The following is a 20,017-nucleotide window of genomic DNA, read 5'->3' as shown; positions in this document are numbered from 1 at the left end:
CATGTTTTCTTGTAATGTGTTCTACCATCTCTGACATGTAATAATTTGTTGGGTTTGTTGCACGTTCAAGGGTTGAGTGGGTGTATTGGCTCAGGAGAATCAGGTGATTTCGAGCGGGTGGTAGTGGTGGTTTTTTTCTCTCTTTTGGGGGTGGGGTGTTGTTCTCACATGATAAATGTCTTTAGGTCATTGGTTTGTTCAATGTTCAGGGGCTAGAGTACATATATTTGCTCTGGAAAATCAGGTGCTTTTGTGTGTGCTGTGCGCGCGGGTGGATTCAGTGATTGAAATCATTAAGAAACCCCTACAGAACGTTGTCACAGCTACATTACCATTGGGTTTTCTTGGAAAGAACAGATTATGTTGCCTCTTTTGGATGGAACGCAAAGGAAAGAAGACAATGAAGTAAAGAAGCTAAATTCGGAGTCAGCGATTGAAGTTATTAAGAAACCCCTAGAGAAGCTACATTGTTCTTGCATTCTCTTGGGAAGAACAGATTGTTTTGTTTCGTGTACATGGAAAACTTGTGCTAAATAGATTTCCATGAACCCAACTGTTAGTCACATCGAGAAGAGAGAATAAATAAAGCTTGAAAGATCATTGATCTTCTTTCCGAATCTTTATTTCTTCTCCATGAAGATCAGTAGACACGAGGTCTGGTGAATATTTCATGGTTTCTGTCGTCACTTAAATTTAGCTGGATGTGTTTTAAGCTAAGCTGTATTGTCCTGCCAATTACCATGGTCAATGGGCTCACTCGCTTTTCTTCTTCTCTTATGCAGATCTTTGTTGTTTTCTGGCTCACCAACCAAAGTCGGTGATAAGATGGTATTTTTTCTCTTTGAAGTGTTGGTGACCCAGGGTGTTGTTACTCGAGGCAGGCTCCTAATTCCTGTGGAAGCAGCATTGCAATATTTCCCTTCTCTAGCCGATCGTCAAACTTACAAGAAGAAGATACGTATGCAGCATATCTCAGACCCACCTCGAATCACCGATTGGCTTATGTTTCTGACCTATGATATTCCCCAAGCTCTAGTGTCTTCTACTTCAGCAGATGTTCCTATTGTTGAGTGGTTAATCGATAGTGGAGCCTCAGATCACAGTACTGGAGACTCAAGTAAACTTCACAACCTACGACCCTATAAAGGTAATAACAAACTAATGGTGGCAATTGGTGATTTATTGCCCATTACACATATCGGAGATGCAACAATAAATTTGGGGCATCGGATGATTTTACTTAAAAATGTGCTGCTAGTTCCAGAAGTCAAGGATAATATATTATCTGTCTGTAAGTTTACTTCAGACTATCCATTCAATTTTGAATTCTCTGCTACTAGTTTTATGATAAAGGACAGGACCACAAAACGAGTGATAGCATCAGGGAGCAGACGAGGCGATCTTTATCCATTAAAAACATTCAAAGAGGGTTATTTTTCGAATCGATTTTGTGAAGTTGCCGAAGACATTTGGCATGCAAGATTGATCATCCCTGAAGTCAAGCCTGATAATTTCCTGTTTCAGCGTCCTTTGACCAATGTAGACATCAGGTTGGGAAGTCTCATCATTTCTCCGGAAGAAGTAAGGAATCATTTCCGGGTGGTTGGAATCCCTGCTGAAACACATCAGATGGAGATGCTTTATTTTACTGATGATCGAAACGGTCAATGGTGCATGGAAATTGACTTCTTTCGCGGTCCTTTCCTGCTTAGGATGGAGGCATTCATTGATGAACACAATTTGGGAGTAGGGGATATGATCAGGTTTTACAAAGCTGACCAGCCTTTACATTCACGTCACTTTCTTATTGGATTTGTGAAAGGACGTGGTGATCCGACTCAATCGGGGACTGCACCAGTAAATGATTGCACGGACCGCGGCGGTGGCAGTGAGGGTGATGGTGGAGGAGGAGCCGTTATAGGCGGCAACGAACAGGGTGATGATGGAGGAGGGAGTCGCAGTGGGGGCCGCAAGTGGTGGAAATTTAGTTTTGGTGGTTGCTGTGTGGGAATGAAAAGTAATGCAAGGACAGAGGATTCTTGAACGAGGAAGTGGCAGCAGTTGTTTGATTCATGTTCAAGGGATAAAAAACAGTCTAGTAAGGGGAAAATTTTCAGTGCCGAGTGGGTACCACGTGGTGCCCACTCGGCGCATCCGAGCCGTCCATTGCATTTTTGGAAAGCTCCCTCGCATGTTCCAAGTAAGAAGTAATAAGATAGGAAAGTTCATGTGTTAGGTCTGCAGAAATATCATGCCATTACTGATGCAAATGAAGTGTGATACTCTTTGATTAGCTTTCCTTGTACAAGGTTTCTAAACTAGGAACAGTAGCTAGATTCTTGGTTTGTTGATCATGAAACTATGTCAAGTCTTCAAGTCGCAACACATCTTTTACTGCTCTTTCGTTTTGCTTTTTCTGGTCAAAATTTTCTGGAGTGTTATAAGGAGAAAGAGCACTTGGTGGGAACAATGTGGAGTGTTAAATGATGTGTACGATGCAGGATTAGTCTAGTAGGAGTACTTTACTCATGATTGCTATATACAGTGGACGGTTGAATTGTTCAACCAAGATTTAGTTGAGGTGTGCATATGCTTGTCGGGGCACTCGAAAATATTAATAGATTCAATAGTTACAAGCCTTACAATAACTGATTGGAGGCCTTTTAAGGGCAGAACGAGGATTTTGGGTTAGAAGGAGCAAGAGATCGATAAAAATAAATTGTTACAAAATTACTAAACCAATAAAGACAAATAAAGCAAACAGGAAGTATATAGAATAATCATTTTGAACCCAATATTCAAATTGTCAGCTATGATGAAAATCACTAGAAATCTCTTACTAAATGACCAAATAAGTATAAGTAAAGGATTATAAAGCTATCATGAGGGTTTGAAATTGTGGGACAAAATATGTTCGTGAAAAAGTGTGAATGGTAAAAAGAGGAGTCCGAAAATCACTACCCTAACTCTTTTTTTTTGGTGTATTGTTTATTCTAAAAGTTATTGCCCTTTAACTTCTTGCTATTAAGATGGATTATATCACTTTTATTATATTGGTTTTCACCTCATATGCACATGGAAAGATGTGGTTTTCCTCATTGGGCTTTTGAGGCCATTGGAGAAGAAAGGTTTTTTACTGGGCCTTTAACCATGGAGGGCTCATTTTGGGCCTTCAGACAAAATTTATTGTTTTTTTGCCTTTTTTATCTGGGTCTATAAACAAAACAGAAAATCTAATAAAGTGTTCATAGTTGGGATTAGATTGTCTGTTGTGGCAATTTTCGGGTTATTTCCGAACGCTAAAAACTAATCGGAATCGTTCACAAAGTAAATCTCATCGGACGATTAACCGTATCATGTCCATTGGGAATCAGTCGTTAGACATTTTTCTTATAATAACAATATGTACACACTGGACTAAATCTATCTAAACTCTAATTATCATGGTTTTTGGAAGAACTAATACGATCCACTAGATTTAAAAAGTGAAGGACTACGATCTTTTTTTAAAGATTCGAGAAACACCCACAAATAGTCCCAACTTGAAATTAGGAATGGCAACAAGAAGAGGAGGTGGGTTTTGCATCCGAAAATTTAGCTCTGCCCCTGACCCCGCCCAGCCCAGCCCATCCCGGTTGGATACCGAGTTTATCCGTTCCACTCCTATTATTTTTCACATATTATAATATATATGTTCTTAACTCCGAAATAAGTTACTACAAATAATAAAAGTTCACAAAATAACTACTCCTATTAAGCTTAACAAAAATCTATTACCTAAAAGCAAAAGGAAGAAATGATTAATGTATTATGTGTTATTCAAGTTGTATGCGTAAAATACATTTTTTTGCATATAATTTTTTATGAGCGTGTATCGGAATGAGATAATATCTTCACGAAACCGACCGAATGTCTTCAACTCTCAAACGACGCAATACCCAAAAAAATTACGCATAACAAATACCCGCGTCCCGACCGGTTGAATTGCCATCTCTACTTGCCTACTTGAAATGCAATCCCTTCCTCCTACCACCAAAAATAAAGAACCCCCCACTCGATGCAACAGCATACGAAGTTGAGAACCCCAATTGCCAAATTTGGGTTTTAGGGTTTAAGGCAATTAAAAATCTCAAGGGAGAGCCTTCGGTCTGCTGTGGAATTCAACACGGCGAAGAAGATGACGATCTTTTCAAATGCCAGAAGCAGAAACAGACGAGGGAAGAAGAAGTGGAAAACCAAATTGATGAATTCCAGGAGAAGAAGATCGAAAAGAAGAATCTTCATGGGGATTGATAACGGTGAAGAGGTAACTAGCTTGAAAAGTGAAATTTCAGCTCTTGTTCAGTAATCTGAAATTTTGTCACATGTGAAGTATGGCCTGTATTAATTATGAAGTGAGGGATTAGGATAATTAATAAATTCCATGAAAAAAATCTCTCCTTTTTTTGTGGTGGTTCAAAATCCACAAAAAAGAAAAAAAAGAATCAATTTTTGGATTTACCCATTTGTTTGGGGAAAATGATTAAGCCCCCAAGTAGATAAGTGCTACTACTCATAACTGCAATAACCGCTTTTCGCCTGCCTTTCTTAATACTCATACGAACACCTATCACCTATATATAGTCACCCCACCTCCACAGAACAAAGCCCTCTCTCTCTCTCTCTCTCTCTCTCTCTCTCTCTCAAGTAGCATATTCAAGAAGGCATCTAGAAAAATGTCACACAACAGAAGAAGAATTGGTACAGGCAGAGAAGGGAACGAGTCCTTAGAAGGACATGCATCGTCTTCATCTCAAATGGCTGATACTGGTACACAAATACCTGAAGAAGAATCGGAATTGGGGTATGTACCCGTTACTAGTTCTTCACCAAGAAAACTGATGACATCTAAGAACATGTTTAGTTTCTTATGCATATATGCAACGCATACTGATATGTTTGTGCTTGCCAGCAAAGAACGTGTCTAGTTTCTTGGTCTTAATCCGTGCGTGTTTTTCTTTTCAATTCTTGCCATTTTCTTGCCTCCCAAACAGATATTCTAGAAAGAAGATAAAGAAGTAAAGATGCTAGATTTTGTTCTTTGATTCCCCGACCAATTTCCTTTTCCATGATAACATCCCTCCAATTGTCGTTGATTCCAACACTTTCTTAACCATGCCGAGAAAAGAAAAATAAAGATTGAAAGATCATAGACCTTCTTTTCCAATCCCCCTTCTTTTATGTTTCTGTTTGTCTCAATGAAGAGGAGTTGGTCTAGTGAATGTTCGATGATTTCTGTACCCACTTAAGCTAAGCTGTAGTGTTTTGCCGATTGCCGTTGTCAATGCGCTTATTCACTTTTATTGTTTTCCCAAGCAGATCTGCTATCAGTAAAAGGCCTGTGGTTTCTGGCGCCCTTACCAAAGTTGGTGAAAAGATGGGAAGTTTTCTGTTTGAAGTGCTTGTGACTCCTGGTGATGTTATGCTAAACAAGCTTCTAATTCCTGAGGAAGCAGCTTTGAAATGTTTCCCTCCTCTAGCCGATTGTCAGGAACCTTACAAGAAGAAGATAAAGATTTCCGACCCTCAAAACTTTGATTGGCCTATGACTGTGAGGTATGATCCTTTGGAGTTGTTCTTCATCCTGGAAAACAAGTGGCAGATATTTGCTATCTCGAACAATGTGGAAACTTTGGATAAGATTCGCTTCTACAAACCAGTCCCGCGTTCAGACGACAACCATTACCTTGTTGAAATTGTCAAAAGAAGATATCCGAATACCATCCACGAATTCAAGATTGAAAATTTCATGTTTGAGCTGCCATTGACTGATATGGACATCCAGTACCAAATGCTCATCATCTATCCTCAGGATGTACGCGAACATTTCTCTGAAGTTGGAATCCCTGATGGAACACGTGACATTGAGAGGCTGTATTTTACTGATGATCTAAATGTTCACTTTTGGGACATAAAAATCGGATACTATCGTGATTTTTACCACCTTATGCTGGCTGATTTTTTCACTGAGTACAATTTGGAAAAAGGAGATATGATTAGCTTTTATAGACCTGTACATCCTTTACACTCGCGTCACTTCCTTATTGCATTTGTGAAAGGAGGAGGTAATGGGACTCAATCCGAGACTGCATCAGATGATACCATGGTTGGAGGCAGTGACGGACCGGGTGATGGTGGAGAAGCAGGAACGGATAGAGGCAGCAACAGACAGGGCGATGGTAGAGGAAGGAGTCACAGTGGGGGCCGCAAGTGGTGGAAACTAGGCTTTGGATGTTGCTGTTTCCCAACGAAAAGCAATGCAAGGACAGAGTAGTCTTGAACAAGGAAGTTGCAGCAGTGGTGATTCATGGTCAAGGGAATGAATGGTAGCTTCCTTGTATATTCTAGTCAGTAGGAAGACAGGAAAGGTCAAGTATTAGGTCTGCAGAAATATCATCCAATTGCTGACACAAATGAAATGAGAAACTCTTTGATTTACCATTCCTTCTACTAGTTGTCTCGATGGTGTATTGTTTGTCATTTTTGCGGTGAAAACTTACAGATGCTGAGCTACATTAAACAATACGAAGTCCAAAACAAGGAACAGTAGCTAGATTTTAGGTTTGCTGATCAATGATCACGATACTGATGCAAAGTCTTGACATCAATGAAGTTGCAGTTATCAAATGAAATAGCACTAGCTGGGAGCTTAAAGATTGAAAAAGGGCTAACTTTGAGCTCAAAATTTTCTTGAGTGTTACAGGAAACACATCTTTTACTGCTTTTTCGTATTGCTTTTCCGGTAATAATACAAGGAGAGAGACTGAAAGAGAACTTGGTAGAAACAATGTCTGAGTGTTAAATGATGTGTATGATGCAGGATTAGGTAATACTACTCGTGAAGTTATCGTACATGTTCAGTTGGTCACTTAAATGGGTCCGTTAACAGACAGTTGAATTGGTATTTCATGAATAAGGCCTTACAATCACTGGCTCAATACTCATTGGATGCCTTTTAGGGCGGGACGAAGATTTTGAGTTGGAAGGGGCAAGAGATAAAAAGAATTATTAAAAATTTAAACAAAAATGGAAAATAAAGCAAAATGGAAGTAGAATAATCATTTGGAACCGAAATTTCAAATTGTAAGCTATGAAGAAAATTATTAGAAGGATTTCTTACTGAATGAGCAAATAAGTGGAATAAGGGATTGTGGGAGTAGTCCAAAAATCACTACCCCAACTTTTTCTCTAGCATCTAAAAGTTATTCCTCTTTACCTTCTAAAAAGTGACATAATTGGAGTAAACTTGTCTGTTTTTGCAATTTTTGGATCATTTCCAAACTCAAAAAAAATTGATCGAAATCGTTCACATTGTAATTCTGATAGAGAACATTGACCTTGTTATGTCGATGGAGATTCGGTAAAAATTACCTCTCCATTTATTTGTTTTAATAAAAAAATGAGTACACACTGCACCTTTTTAATCTCTTTTGATCTCAGGAAAAATAAAAAAAAATTATAAATCCACGCCGGAACACATGCTCTCTCTCTCTCTCTCTCTCTCTCTCTCTCTCTCTCTCTCTCTCTCTCTCTCTGATCATATACACATTACACTCTGGCTAATTCAACAGCATGCGAAGTTGGAAATCCCAATTGCGAAACAGAAAAGCTACGTGCACAACATGCTGTGCAGAGCAGCTGTACACAAATCCCTTTTTTCTCCTGCCTCGGGTCGCACAAAAATAATCGGAGCCGCTCATTTTGTTCAAAATATGTCGTTTAAAGTCTCTGTAAAAAATGAGCTTCATTCGATATTGTTAGAGGCGTTAACAAAACACCCAAAATCACTTCAGAATTTAAGCCCAAAATCACTTCAGAATTTAGTTGCGTGATGCCCAGATTTTTTTTTTTTTTGATAGGCTGCGTGATGCCCAGATATTAAGTAGCCTCCGTGTATTGTTTATCTCCGACATCTGTGGTGTACAATTAATAGTGTGCATTACTCCCGAAAGAAACTGTAGAAGTGCATGTTCGTATATGTGTATTGCTTTCTTGCAAATCGTTTTTATTTAGAAGTAGAATTTGAAACTTTTGGATACGTCTCTTCAAATATTTCGGTCTCTTCAAATATTTCGATGAACGCACATGCTGTGAACGGGAGCGTTAGTTGTTATTCTCTCCCATGATCTATGCAAGAATTCGGTAGATAGATCGAAAATAATGGGAGTGAGATTCAAACACGACATCAATGCCTTATTGTGTCCGATGGTGAAGGAGATTCCTATTTCTTGTCAGTCCCATTTTGAAATGTCATTGCCTTAGATGTTACTCCCATTATGTAGGCTCTCTCTCTCTCTCTCTCTCTCTCGCTGTATTTTGTTGGTCAACATGCATGGATATCTGGTTGCTTATGTTGTCATGGTGTCAAAGCTGAATTTGATGTAGAAAGCTAGCTAAATCCATCGTCGTAAATTTGAGTGTAAGAAAGCATCTGCTTGATGTGATGCTAATGGGGCCCAATAACCTAGAACTTCAAATGTTTACTGTTGTACAAGTACCTCTACCTTTAACCAAAAGAGAGAGAAAAAGATTTGATGAGTACAAAGTTGTTGAGAAACCTTTGGTTTGGACTTGTACATATCGTGCATAAGTTTTTTTTTCCCGTCAATCGGAAATTCATAAAGAACGTTAAGGAAAAGAGTTCTGCATCACGCGAGAGTGCATAGTGGCATACATATTATCCCTACAGACCAAATGAAACAGGAGCAAAAGCTAGATTCGCCACAGGTACCAAACTAGTATGGTAGCCTTAATTGGAGGCTATCTCTAATAACAAACTCTCTAAAAAAGATAGGTATATGGGTTTTCGGGACGGTTTCGAGGACACCTAAAAAAAACATCTAAAAAAACATTCCAAAGTTTTCGATCGAGTTTCAACTACCAAGTCTTCATTTGTTTAATAACTTTGATAAGTATCTCTTCGGAGAGAACATGTTAGTGTGATCTTCATCCATAACACCAATTAAATCGAGTCCATTTAAAAATAGAAGACGAAAGTAGTTGTTGGGATATCTAAATTACAGGAAAAGAATGTTTCCCACTTTAGTACACTTATTCGAAAACATTCAAACTCAATAGCTCATAACAAGCACTTTTCACCACACACACACCCACAAAAAAGAAAAGAAAAGAAGTCATAACGAGAACGAAGATGAGGGGGGAAATGGGCCATCATTTTAAAAAGGTCAATATATATTCGGATTTATAACAAATAAAATTGTTATTTTTAAAGAAAATAATTGATCAATGAAAATTATGATTGTTTTGTTCTTGTTTATTTCTCTCACGAGTCTCGGAGAAAATTCAAAACTCAACGCCATCTCATTCAATTGTCAATATATATACTCGGTAGCAATCAAATGACCCTTTTATTGGTTTGTCATATTGAAAGTTCTCTTAAACTATATATAATACTTTGTATTAGTTGAATTTATATTTAAGTCTTCATCTAGTCTTTTTTTTCCTAATTCTAACTTGTTGGTTACGCCGACTGCCACGAATCATCGCATAATGTTATCAAAATTAATTTAGGGGGCACTCCTTGATTTTTTGATATTTTTGTTCGTCTTCTAATTTTTTGTTGGACTCGCTTTAATTTTTATGATTAATTATTCATCTCGGCGAGATGAGAAGAGTCTAGAAAATAAAAATTATGACCAAAAGTTTAAAAAAAAATACTGAAGACCAAAAAAACATAGAGCAACTGGGTTTTTTTTGTTGTTATAAAAACTTTTTAAAATTTTGGTCCACATTTTTATATTTTATTGATTCCCCTGGTCAAAACGAATGCTTAATCCTCGAGATCACGACAAAAAGATAAAAAGAATTATGAGAAAACAATAAGGATAAAAATTTCCTGCCCGAAATATTTAGAGACCGACTATTTGCAACCACAAATTTCCTGAATGTAACTTGTTTATAATATGGTAAACATTTCAGTTGCATATGAAAAACAGGCTACGTTTAGGAAATTTGTGGTTACAAATAGTCCGGTCCAAAATTTATGGGGTATTTAATTAATTAATTGGTGACACGGATTAAATTCAAGGAATTCCAACGTACTAACACGTACAGCAGAGTCGCTCCTGTTCGTATTTGATGGTTTTGATTCAGTGGAACCAATCCCATTTTAAGAAGCCCAAATTCATTCAGATTAAGTACTAATCTAAATCCAATCACCGTTACTTTTCTACACGATCTGTGGTTTAACATTATCTTCAAACTGAATGTCTCAGATCATGGAAATATCAAAGTATATCAGTAGAAAACGTCCTTGCACCCTAAGAGTTCTTAGAACTAAGATATGGTTTCGGTACGCCGCCGTTTGAAGGAGTTTGCCGTATTATCAAGTGCAGCCGTTTCTATTTTTATTAAAAATAATTCACTAAAATCATCTTCGATTACGTACTAATAAGTAATTTATTTCTGTTTTCTTTACCGAGGTTTATCTTTTTGAAAAAATATACAACCTGAACAGTTTCGATTGTAAAAATAATCAGGCATGAGTTTGCAATTTACCAATTACATCGTTTGAATGGACTTCTCATGTTCAAGCTGAGGAGTCATAGAATGGAGGACGTCGTCGTTTTTATGAAGCTCCCGCGTTGAAGATGCGAGGTCTCTGTATATACTGTGACGTCGTCGTTTTTGTTCAGCTCCCGGGATGCGAGGTCTCCTCGACACCCGGTCGAACAACCGAGTTCTTCTTCAAACTCGGTATGGTACTCCTCGACGAACAAAGAAAAACTCGGAGCTCCAAGGTCTGTTTCTCTCTCCTTGCTCCTCCAATCAGACTTCTCCATTCTCTCTCCTCAACAGCTCTCTCTCTCTCTCTCTCTCTCCCGTTTGTTTGCTTTTTTTCATTTTTAATTTTGAAGCTTAAACATAATATGTATGGGGTTCTATCCACGCATCTGTAGTGAAGCAACTTAAACACAGATGTAGATGAAGATGCATGGGGTTTGAAAATCTCGCCGACACTGGGTTTCGAAATCCCTCTCTTCTCCTGTTGGCGGTTCAACGAGGTGGTGGTTCACTGGTGACGGCTGCGGTGGGTCCGTACGTGAATGAGGTAAATTGGGTTTCTCATTTCACTGATTTGAAGATGGTTTTGGAATTTCATTCATAAGTCTGAAAATTGGGTTTCATAGTTTGCTTGGCTGCTTCTGGTTGATTTCACTAATTTGATCAGAAATATGTTGGTTGTAATTTGTTGAAAAAAATTTATTTCTAGTTGTTGAAATTTGGTCTGACCAGAAATCTGTTCACAGTAATGTGGGAAGAAGAATAGAGGTAATTTGGTAATGTCGGAAGAGGGATAAGATTTAACTAGAAATCCCTGGAGAAACTTATCTGGCTTGAGCAGTGTAAACAAATAACGGATATAGGCACTCCGGATCCGGGGTCCCCCTATATCCCCCTTCTCCCAAACGGGCTGTTAGGGGCTTTCTATTGATGCTTACTTAAGACTAGGATATCTTCCATCATATCAAATGGATTTCTTGATCCCAAGGGACTCGCCCGGTGGTCAAGGCCTGGACTTAGGCTCAAAACGCCCCAAGTGCTATCAACGGGTGGTGTTGAAATCATACGATACGCAATACAACTCGTACAATGAAAAAACTCGATTATACGTATCCCAATTTGAAAACCTTGCTATCAACTCAAATAAGGGCTGCTAGTGGACATTGGACAGTAGGATTGGTCGCCCGGGATTAGTGGAGGTGCACGTAAGTTGACCTAGACACTTACATTATGAAGGAAAAAAAAAGTATTTCTTATAATAATAACAATGCAATGCAAGGAAAAATTACTACTACTAACTACTTCTGGAGTTCACTGTTTGGGATGAAATATCGTGATATTTGCCATTATAGTTTGTAACTACTGCTATAAGAATAGTTGATCTTTGTTGAAGCAATTAAACCATTGTCCAATGTTACGTTTGGTATGATATACGGCACTGTTGCTAGTAAACACAGGTGGACAGTGATACTATGTGTCATTGGATGATATAATAGAAAACAGTGACGGAGGCTTTGTGCAATGACCGCGATGGTGTAGGAGTTCATCGAGCTACTGCATCAAGTGTTTTTGTTTCTTAGGGCCTAGGCCCTCTTATGTACCAAAGAAGAAAGAAAGCATATCTCGAGATTAAATGAAAACTTGAATGACTAGATTTAACTTTGAAAACTTATCCTATGAAATTTTTTATTATTGGAGTTTTGAGCACATGATTCATGTTGATGGCTGCTGCAAATCCCAGACGATTGGTTTTGGATTGTCTCCAGTTCAATGTGCCTCCTTCGTTGACTTTTGGTGAATCCACGTGATACATAGGTGATTCACTTGTGATTCTCTTTTGCCAATGAAGCTCCTTTTCTTGTAACTCACAAGTTGTAGCAGAAAAGGGTGGGGGGGGGGGGGGGGGGGGGGGGGGGGGTTGGGGGGTGTTGGTTATATTGGGTGGGGGGTGTGAGTTTCTGGGCACAATAGTTCAGCTCCCTCAAGTTTTCCTGGCTCCGCCCATGGCCATGGGTATAATTTCAACAGAAAAGAGTTTACAACTCTAGAAACACTCTTTATGAGTGCAGGATGTTGTGGATTGTATATGCTTGGTGTTCTTCCTTGAATATGTAAGTCTCAGACATAACCAAGGAGGCCCAGTGAGCTTTTCACCTAATAAACTCATTTCATGCTGTGACTAAATTATTTTGGTAAATTCTGTGGCAGTTATATAGAGAGTTTTGGCTTCAATGATTGGACTTGCTCTAATGTACTTCATTTTCTTCAGCCAGAAAAGAGAGGGAAAAGGCGGAACATCTTTTGTTTCTTTTTCATTTTGTTGATGAAGCAAGAGGTAGGCATCATTTTGACGAGTAGATTTCCTTGGAAACTTTTGGAAACGTAAGAGGTCTGATATTGTTTTGGAGTTTGTGGTTGTTTGGGAAAAATGATCAAGCCCTGGAGTAGATAAGTGCTACTACTTATAACTGAAATAACTGTTTTTTGCCTGCCGTCTTAATACTCATACGAACACCTATCACCTATAAAAAGTCAGAACAAAGCCCTCTCTCTCTCTCTCTCTCTCTCTCTCTCTCTCTCTCTCTCTCTCTCTCTCTCTCTCAGTTGCATATTCAAGAAGGCATCGAGAAAAATGTCTGACAACAGAAGAAGCATAGGTACAGGCAGAGAAGGGAACGAGTCCTTAGAAGGACATGTATCATCTTCATCTCAAACGGTGGTTGATACTGGCACACAAATACCTGAAGAAGAATTGGAATTGGGGTAAGTACCTGATACTAGTTCTTCACCAAGAAAATTGATGACATCGAAGAACATGTATAGTTTCTTATGCATTTATGCAATACATACTGATATGTTTGTGCTTGCCAGAAAAGAACATGTTTAGTTTCTTGGTATTAATCCGTGCGTGTTTTTCTTTTCAGTTCTTTCCATTTTCTTGCCTCCTAAACAGATAAAGAATTAAAGACGCTAGATTTTGTTCTTTGATTCCCTGACCAATTTCCTTTTCCATGATAATATCCCTCCACTTATCGTTGATTCCAGCACCGTCTTAACTCTTAACCATGCCAAGAAAAGAAAATTAAAGATTGAAAGATCATAGACCTTTCCCAATCCCCCTTCTTTTATGTTTCTTTTTGTCTCAATGAAGATGAGGTGGTCTAGTGAATGTTCGATGATTTCTGTACCCACTTAAGCTAAGCTGTAGTGTTTTGCCGATTTCCATTGTCAATTCACTTACTCACTTTTGTTTCCTCATGCAGATCTGCTATCAGTAGAAGGCCTGTGGTTTCTAAGGCCTGTGGTTTCTGGCACCCATACCAAAGTTGGTGAAAAGATGGGAATTTTTCTGTTTCAAGTGCTTATAACTCCTGGTGATGCTTAGCTAAACAAACTTCTAATTTCTGTGGAAGCAGCTTTGAAATGTTTCCCTCCTCCAGCCGATTGTCAGGAAACTTACAAGAAGAAGATACAGATTTCCGACCCTCAAAACTTCGATTGGCCTATGACTCTGAGGTATGATCCTTCGGATCCTGGAAAACAAGTGGCAGATATTTGCTATCTGGAACAATGTGAAAACTTTGGGTAAGATTTGCTGCTACAAACCAGTCCCATTTTCAGACGACAACCGTTACCTGGTTGAAACTGTCAAAAGAAGATATCCAAATACTATCCATGAATTCAAGTTTGAAAATTTCATGTTTCAGCTGACATTGACCAATATGGACATGCGGTACAAAAGGCTCATCATCTTCGCTGAGGATGTATTCAAACATTTCTCTGCTGTTGGAATCCCTGCTGGAACACATGACGTTGAGAGGTTGTATTTTACTGATCTAAAATAAAAATCGGATACTATCGTGGTTTTTACCACCTTATGCTGGCTGATTTTTTCACAAAGCACAATTTGGGAAAAAGAGATATGATTAGCTTTTGTAGACCTGTACATCCTTTACACTGTTGCATTTGTGAAACAAGGTGGTAATCGGACTCAATCCGAGACTGTAGCAACAGATGATACCATGGATGGAGGCGGTGACGAACAGGGTGATGGTGGAGGAGGACGAACAGATAGAGGCAACAACAGACAGAGCGATGGTGGAGGAAGGAGTCACAGTGGCGGAAAGTTGGTTTTGAATGTTGCTGTTTCGCAACGAAAAGCAACAGAGTACTCTTGAACAAGGACGTTGCAGCAGTGGTGATTCAAGGTCAAGGGAATGAATGGTAGCACCATTGTATATTCCAAGGAAGACAGGAAAATTCAAGTATTAAGTCTGCAGAAATATTCGTCCAATTGCTGACACAAATGAAATGAGAAACTCTTAGATTTACCATTCCTTCTACTAGTTGTCTCGTTGGCGTATTGTTTGTCATTTTTGCGGTGAAAACTTACGGATACTGAGCTACCTTAAATAATATGAAGTCCAAAACAAGGAACAGTAGCTAGATTTTAGGTTTGCTGATCAATGATCATGATACTGATGTGAAGTCTTGAACATCAATGAAGTTGCAGTTATCAAATGAAATAGCACTAGGGAGCTTAAAGATTGAAAAAGGGCTAACTTCGAGCTCAAAATTTTCTTGAGTGTTACAGGAAACACATAATTTTCTGCTTTTTCGTATTGCTTTTCCGGCAATAATACAAGGAGAAAGAGTACTTGGTGGAAACCATGTCGAGTGTTAAATGATGAGTTGATGCAGGATTAGTAGAGCACTAAGGTAATATACTACTCATGAAGTTTTCGTATATGTTCAGTTGGTCGCTTAAATGGGCCCGTTAACGGATGGTTTACAATCACTGGCTCAATACTCATTGGATGCCTTTTGGGGGCGGAACGAGGATTTTGAGATGGGAGGGGCAAGAAATAAAAATATTATTAAAAATTTAAACAAAAATGGAAAATAAAGCAAATAGGAAGTAGAATAATCATTTGGAACCAAAATTTCAAATTGTAAGCTATGAAGAAAATTATTAGAAGGATTCCTCACTGAATGAGCAAATAAGTGAAATAAAGGATTGTAAAAACACAAGGGGGGAGCAATTTGGAAGGGTTTTTTTTTTTTTTTTGATCATTTCCATTTGGAAGGTTTGGAAGTACAGAAAAGTTATTGCTCTTTACATTCTAAAAAGTGTGACATAATTAGGCCCCGTTCCATTTTACCTTCCTATTGTAAAAGTTTTTTTTTTTTATATTTTCAAACTCAAATATAATAAAAATAAAAAATATTTTTTTAATTTTTTTTGCACCGTATCTCAAACAAGATCTATATTGGTAGAAAAATTATTTTCGTAAACACATGATTTTTAAACTTCAAATTACATTCTTTTTCAAAAATAGTTTTTTCATAATCCGGAACACCCCCTTAGAGTATAAAAAATCTTTTCTAAGGATGTTTCCGTGAAAAATGGTGTTGCGGAGCACCATTGCGCACGTCTAAGGTGTATTGGACAATCGGGAATTTGATGAAACTTCTTCGGGAAAGACTTTCATTAAAATCCGGACCATTCAGAGTCAAAACAAACAGTCAAGATCATACGTTTCCGTAATTGTCTTGTTCACGGCTCCTCCATGAATAAGGCAATCCCATTGAAGTAAACTTGTCCGGTTGTTGCAATTTTAGGATCATTTCTAAACCAAAAAAAAAAAATTGATCAAAACCGTTCACATTGTAAATCTGATCGAGAACATTGACCTCATTATGTTGGTGGACATTCGGCAAAAGTCACCTCGCCATGCATTTGTTTTTATAAATCCACAGCCAAACACACATACACATACTCTCTCTCTCTCTCTCTCTCTCTCTCTCTCTCTCTCTCATATACACCCCTGGCGAATTCAACAGCATGCAAAGTTGGAAATCCCAATTGCGAAATTAGGGTTTAAGGGAATCGCAATGCCTGCTGTGGAATTCAACACGGCGGCGAAGAAGAGGCTCTTTTTAAACGCCAGGAGCAACAAAAGAGGAAAGAAAAGCAAATTGATGAATCCCAGGAGAACATCAAAAAGAAGAATCTTCATGGGGATTCACAATGGTGAAGAGGTAACAAGGCTGAAAATTCAAATTCACCTCATGTTAATTTGCTTATCAATTTTTTTCCTGGGAATTGTTTAATTTGTTTGTGGAGTGAGGGATTAGGGGAAATTAATAAATCCCAAAATCACCTAATAATTTTCACTTGATCATGTGTCATAATACAAGAAATCGTTGTATGACCCCACAGATATGTGCGGTGGAAAAGGGGTGGACCACCAAGTTCTCCAAGAACACTAAATAATTACTCCATCATCAACCACCAAGTAGATAAGTGCTAGAGCTTATAACTGCAATAACCGTCAACGACCTGCCTTCTAAACTCTTATATGTATATATATATATATATATATAGTCACCCCACCTCCAAAGAACAAAGCCCACCTCTCTCTCTCTCTCTCTCTCTCTCTCGAACTACTTCGCATATTGAAGAAAGCATCAAGGAAAAATGTCTGACAATAGAGGCATTGGTACAGGCAGAGAAGGGGAGGAGCCCTTAGAAGGACATGCATCGTCTTCATCTCCAACAGGGATTGTTACTGGTACACAAAGACCTGACATTTCGAATGTGGAGGAAACGGAAGAAGAATCAGAACAGGGGTAAGAACCGAAAACTAGTTCTTCACCAAGAAAAAGAACATGTTTAGTTTGATATGCATATATGTAGTTACATACTGATGTGTTTCTACTTGCATTGAAGGAACATGATTAGACTCTTGGTGTTAATCTCTGCATGTTTTTCTCTTCAATTCTTGCCATTTTCTTGCCTTCCAAACAGATATTCTGGAAAGTGGATAATGAAGTAATGACGCCAGATTTTGTTCTTTGCTTCCCCAACTAATTTCCTTTTCCTTGATAATATCCCTCCACTTAACGTTTACTGTCTTAGTCATGCCGAGAAAAGAAAATTCAAGATTGAGATCATAAATCTTCTTTCCGAATACCCTTTTTTTTGTTTCTCGATAATGATTAGTTGGTCTAGTGAATGTTCAATGATTTCGATACCCACTCAAGCTAAGCTGCATTGTTTTTTCCCAATTGCCATGGTCAATGAGCTCACTCACTTTTAATGTTTCCTATGCGGATCTGCTATCAGTTGGTGGCCTATGTTTCCTGGTCCCGTAAACCAAGTTCTGGGAAAGATGGGAATTTTTCTCTTTGAAGTGCTTCTGTTTCCTCGTGATGTTGAACAAGACAGGCTCCTAATTCCTGTGGAAGCAGCTTTGGAATATTTCCCGCCTCTAGCCAATCGCCAGGAAACTTACAAGTTGAAGATTGAGATTACCGACCATCAAAACTCCCTTTGGCATATGACTGTGACATATGATCCTTCAGAGTGTTCCTTCGTCGTGGAAAACAAATGGAAGAGGTTTGTTGCCTGGAACCGTTTGGAAATTTTGGATGTGCTCCGCTTCTACAAAACTGTCCCGATTTCATATGACTTCCATTACCTGGTTGAACTCGTGAAAAGAAGATCTCCACTGATTATCCCTGAATTCAAGTTTGAAAATTTCATGTTTCAGCTGCCATTGACCGATAGGGACATCCGGTTCCAAAGGCTCTTCATTACCACCGAAGATGTACGCAAACATTGGCCTAAAGTTGGAGTCCCTGCTGATACCCATTACTTTGAGAGGCTGTATTTTTCTGATGATCTAAATGCTGCCTTATGGGGCATAAAAATCGCATACGAAATTGATAGTTACAACCTTATGCTGGCTGATTTTGTCACCAAGTACAATTTGGAAAAAGGAGATATGATTCGCTTTTATAGACCTGTACATCCTTTACACTCGCGTCACTTCCTTATTGAATATGAGAAAGGAGTTGGTAATCGGACTCAATCCGAGATTGTAGCAACAGATGATACCATGGACAGAGGCGGTGAAGGACAGGGTGATGGTGGAGGACGCGGAACAGATAGAGGCAGCAACAGAGATGGTAATCCGACTCAATCCGAGACTGCAACAACAGATGATACCATGGACAGAGGCAGTGATGGACAAGGTGATGTTGGAGGAAGGACTGATAGTAGGGGCCGCAAGTGGTGGAAATTTGGTTTTGGAGGTTGCTGTATGGCAATGAAAAGCAATGCAAGGACGGAGGAGTCTTGAACAAGGAGGTTGCAGCAGTGGTGATTCATGGCGAAGGAAATATCAGTCATGAAATGTAGTTAATGGGTAGCTCCATTGTATATTCAAGTCAGTAGGAAGACAGGAAAATTCAAGTATTAGGTCTGCAGAAATATTCATCCAATTGCTGACACAATTGAAATGTGAATCTCTTTGATTACCATTCCTGTTACAAGATGTCTCGATGGTGTATTGCTTGTCATTTTTGCGTTGAAAACTAATGGTTACGGATGCTGAGCTACCTTGAATTATGCAAAGTCCTAAACAAGGAACAGTAGCTAGATTTTAGGTTTGTTGATCATGAAACTGCTGTTAAGTCTTGCATCAATGAAGTTGGGGAAAATGACGACCCAAATGTGTTTTGATAATTAATACCTACCAAAGACAAGCTAAAAAAATTCGAAAATCTAAACATTGTTGGGGTTAAATTGTCTGTTGTGGCAATTTTCGGGCTATTTCCAAACACAAAAACTAATCGGAATCATTCACAAAGTAAATCTCATCGGACCATTGACCATATCATGTCGATTGGGAATCAGTCGTCAGGCATTTTTCTTATATAACAATATGTACACAATGGATTAAATCTATCTAATTCCGATCATCATGATTTTTGGAAGGACTAATACAATCGACAAGATTTAAAAAGTGAAGGACTGCGATCATTTTTTGAAGAGAAAACACCCACAAATAGTCCAAACTTGAAATTAGGAATGGCAACAGGACGGGGCGGATTTTGCCATACCCGATTCGAAAATTTAGCCCTGCCCGTGACCCCGCTCAGATAATGCATGGGTACCCGCGCCCCGCTCTAGTCGGATACCGAGTTTATCCGCTCCACTCCTATTTTTTCACATATTAAGAAAATATGTTCTTTGACTCCAAAATACTCAAGTGACTACAAATAATAAAAGTTCACAAAATAATTACTTATATTAAGCTTAACAAAAATCTACTACCTAAATGCAAAAGGAAGAAATGATTAATGTATTATGTGGAATTCAGCACCGCGAAGAAGATAATGATCTTTTCAAATGCCAGAAGCAAAAACAGGCGAGGGAAGAAGAAGAGGAAAACCAAATTGATGAGTTCCAGGAGAAGAAGATCGAAAAGAAGAATCTTCTTCATGGGGATTGATAACGGTAAAGAGGTAAACTAGGTTGAAAAGTGAAATTTCACCTCTTGTTCAGTAATCTGAAATTAATGAAGTGAGGGATTAGGGTAATTAATAATTCCAAGAAAAAATCGCTCCTTTTTGTGGTGGTTGAAAACCCACCCAAAAAAAAAAA

The 20,017-nt window shown here is 38.5% G+C and overlaps 2 protein-coding genes and 1 long non-coding RNA gene across 8 annotated transcripts; all 3 read left to right on the top strand.

Annotated features, from left to right (window-relative positions):
* The first annotated feature begins 3,920 nt into the window (after positions 1-3,920).
* On the top strand, positions 3,921-6,489 carry LOC131312684 (uncharacterized). Of its 3 annotated transcripts, XM_058340609.1 has the most exons (3): positions 3,921-4,306; positions 4,747-4,843; positions 5,359-6,489. In XM_058340609.1, the coding sequence occupies exons 2-3, from the start codon at positions 4,797-4,799 to the stop codon at positions 6,311-6,313; spliced, it is 1,002 nt and encodes a 333-aa protein (XP_058196592.1). In that variant the 5' UTR covers positions 3,921-4,306; positions 4,747-4,796; the 3' UTR covers positions 6,314-6,489. The 3 variants fall into 3 exon arrangements, with proteins under 3 accessions (XP_058196592.1, XP_058196593.1, XP_058196591.1); XM_058340610.1 differs by lacking the exon at positions 4,747-4,843; XM_058340608.1 differs by lacking the exon at positions 3,921-4,306 and having other exon boundaries at positions 4,328-4,843.
* A 4,239-nt stretch (positions 6,490-10,728) lies between these two features.
* Positions 10,729-14,996, top strand: LOC131312685 (uncharacterized). 2 transcript variants are annotated; one of them, XR_009195941.1, is made up of 4 exons: positions 10,729-10,799; positions 10,917-11,110; positions 12,772-13,326; positions 13,827-14,996. It is a non-coding gene; the product is annotated as an uncharacterized LOC131312685 (long non-coding RNA). The 2 variants fall into 2 exon arrangements; XR_009195940.1 differs by lacking the exon at positions 10,729-10,799 and having other exon boundaries at positions 10,803-11,110.
* A 1,347-nt stretch (positions 14,997-16,343) lies between these two features.
* On the top strand, positions 16,344-19,045 carry LOC131312682 (uncharacterized). Of its 3 annotated transcripts, XM_058340607.1 has the most exons (3): positions 16,346-16,605; positions 17,073-17,196; positions 17,693-19,041. In XM_058340607.1, exon 3 carries the CDS (start codon positions 17,703-17,705, stop codon positions 18,708-18,710), a length of 1,008 nt encoding a protein of 335 aa, XP_058196590.1. In that variant the 5' UTR covers positions 16,346-16,605; positions 17,073-17,196; positions 17,693-17,702; the 3' UTR covers positions 18,711-19,041. The 3 variants fall into 3 exon arrangements, with proteins under 3 accessions (XP_058196589.1, XP_058196590.1, XP_058196588.1); XM_058340606.1 differs by lacking the exon at positions 17,073-17,196 and having other exon boundaries at positions 16,344-16,605; positions 17,693-19,042; XM_058340605.1 differs by lacking the exon at positions 16,346-16,605 and having other exon boundaries at positions 16,920-17,196; positions 17,693-19,045.
* Positions 19,046-20,017: the final 972 nt, after the last annotated feature.

Source organism: Rhododendron vialii, chromosome 13a (assembly GCF_030253575.1).
Source record: "Rhododendron vialii isolate Sample 1 chromosome 13a, ASM3025357v1".
In the NCBI taxonomy this organism is placed as follows: Eukaryota; Viridiplantae; Streptophyta; class Magnoliopsida; order Ericales; family Ericaceae; genus Rhododendron; species Rhododendron vialii.
Note: the sequence above shows the minus strand (reverse complement) of the source record. Positions and strands in the feature narration are given on the sequence as shown.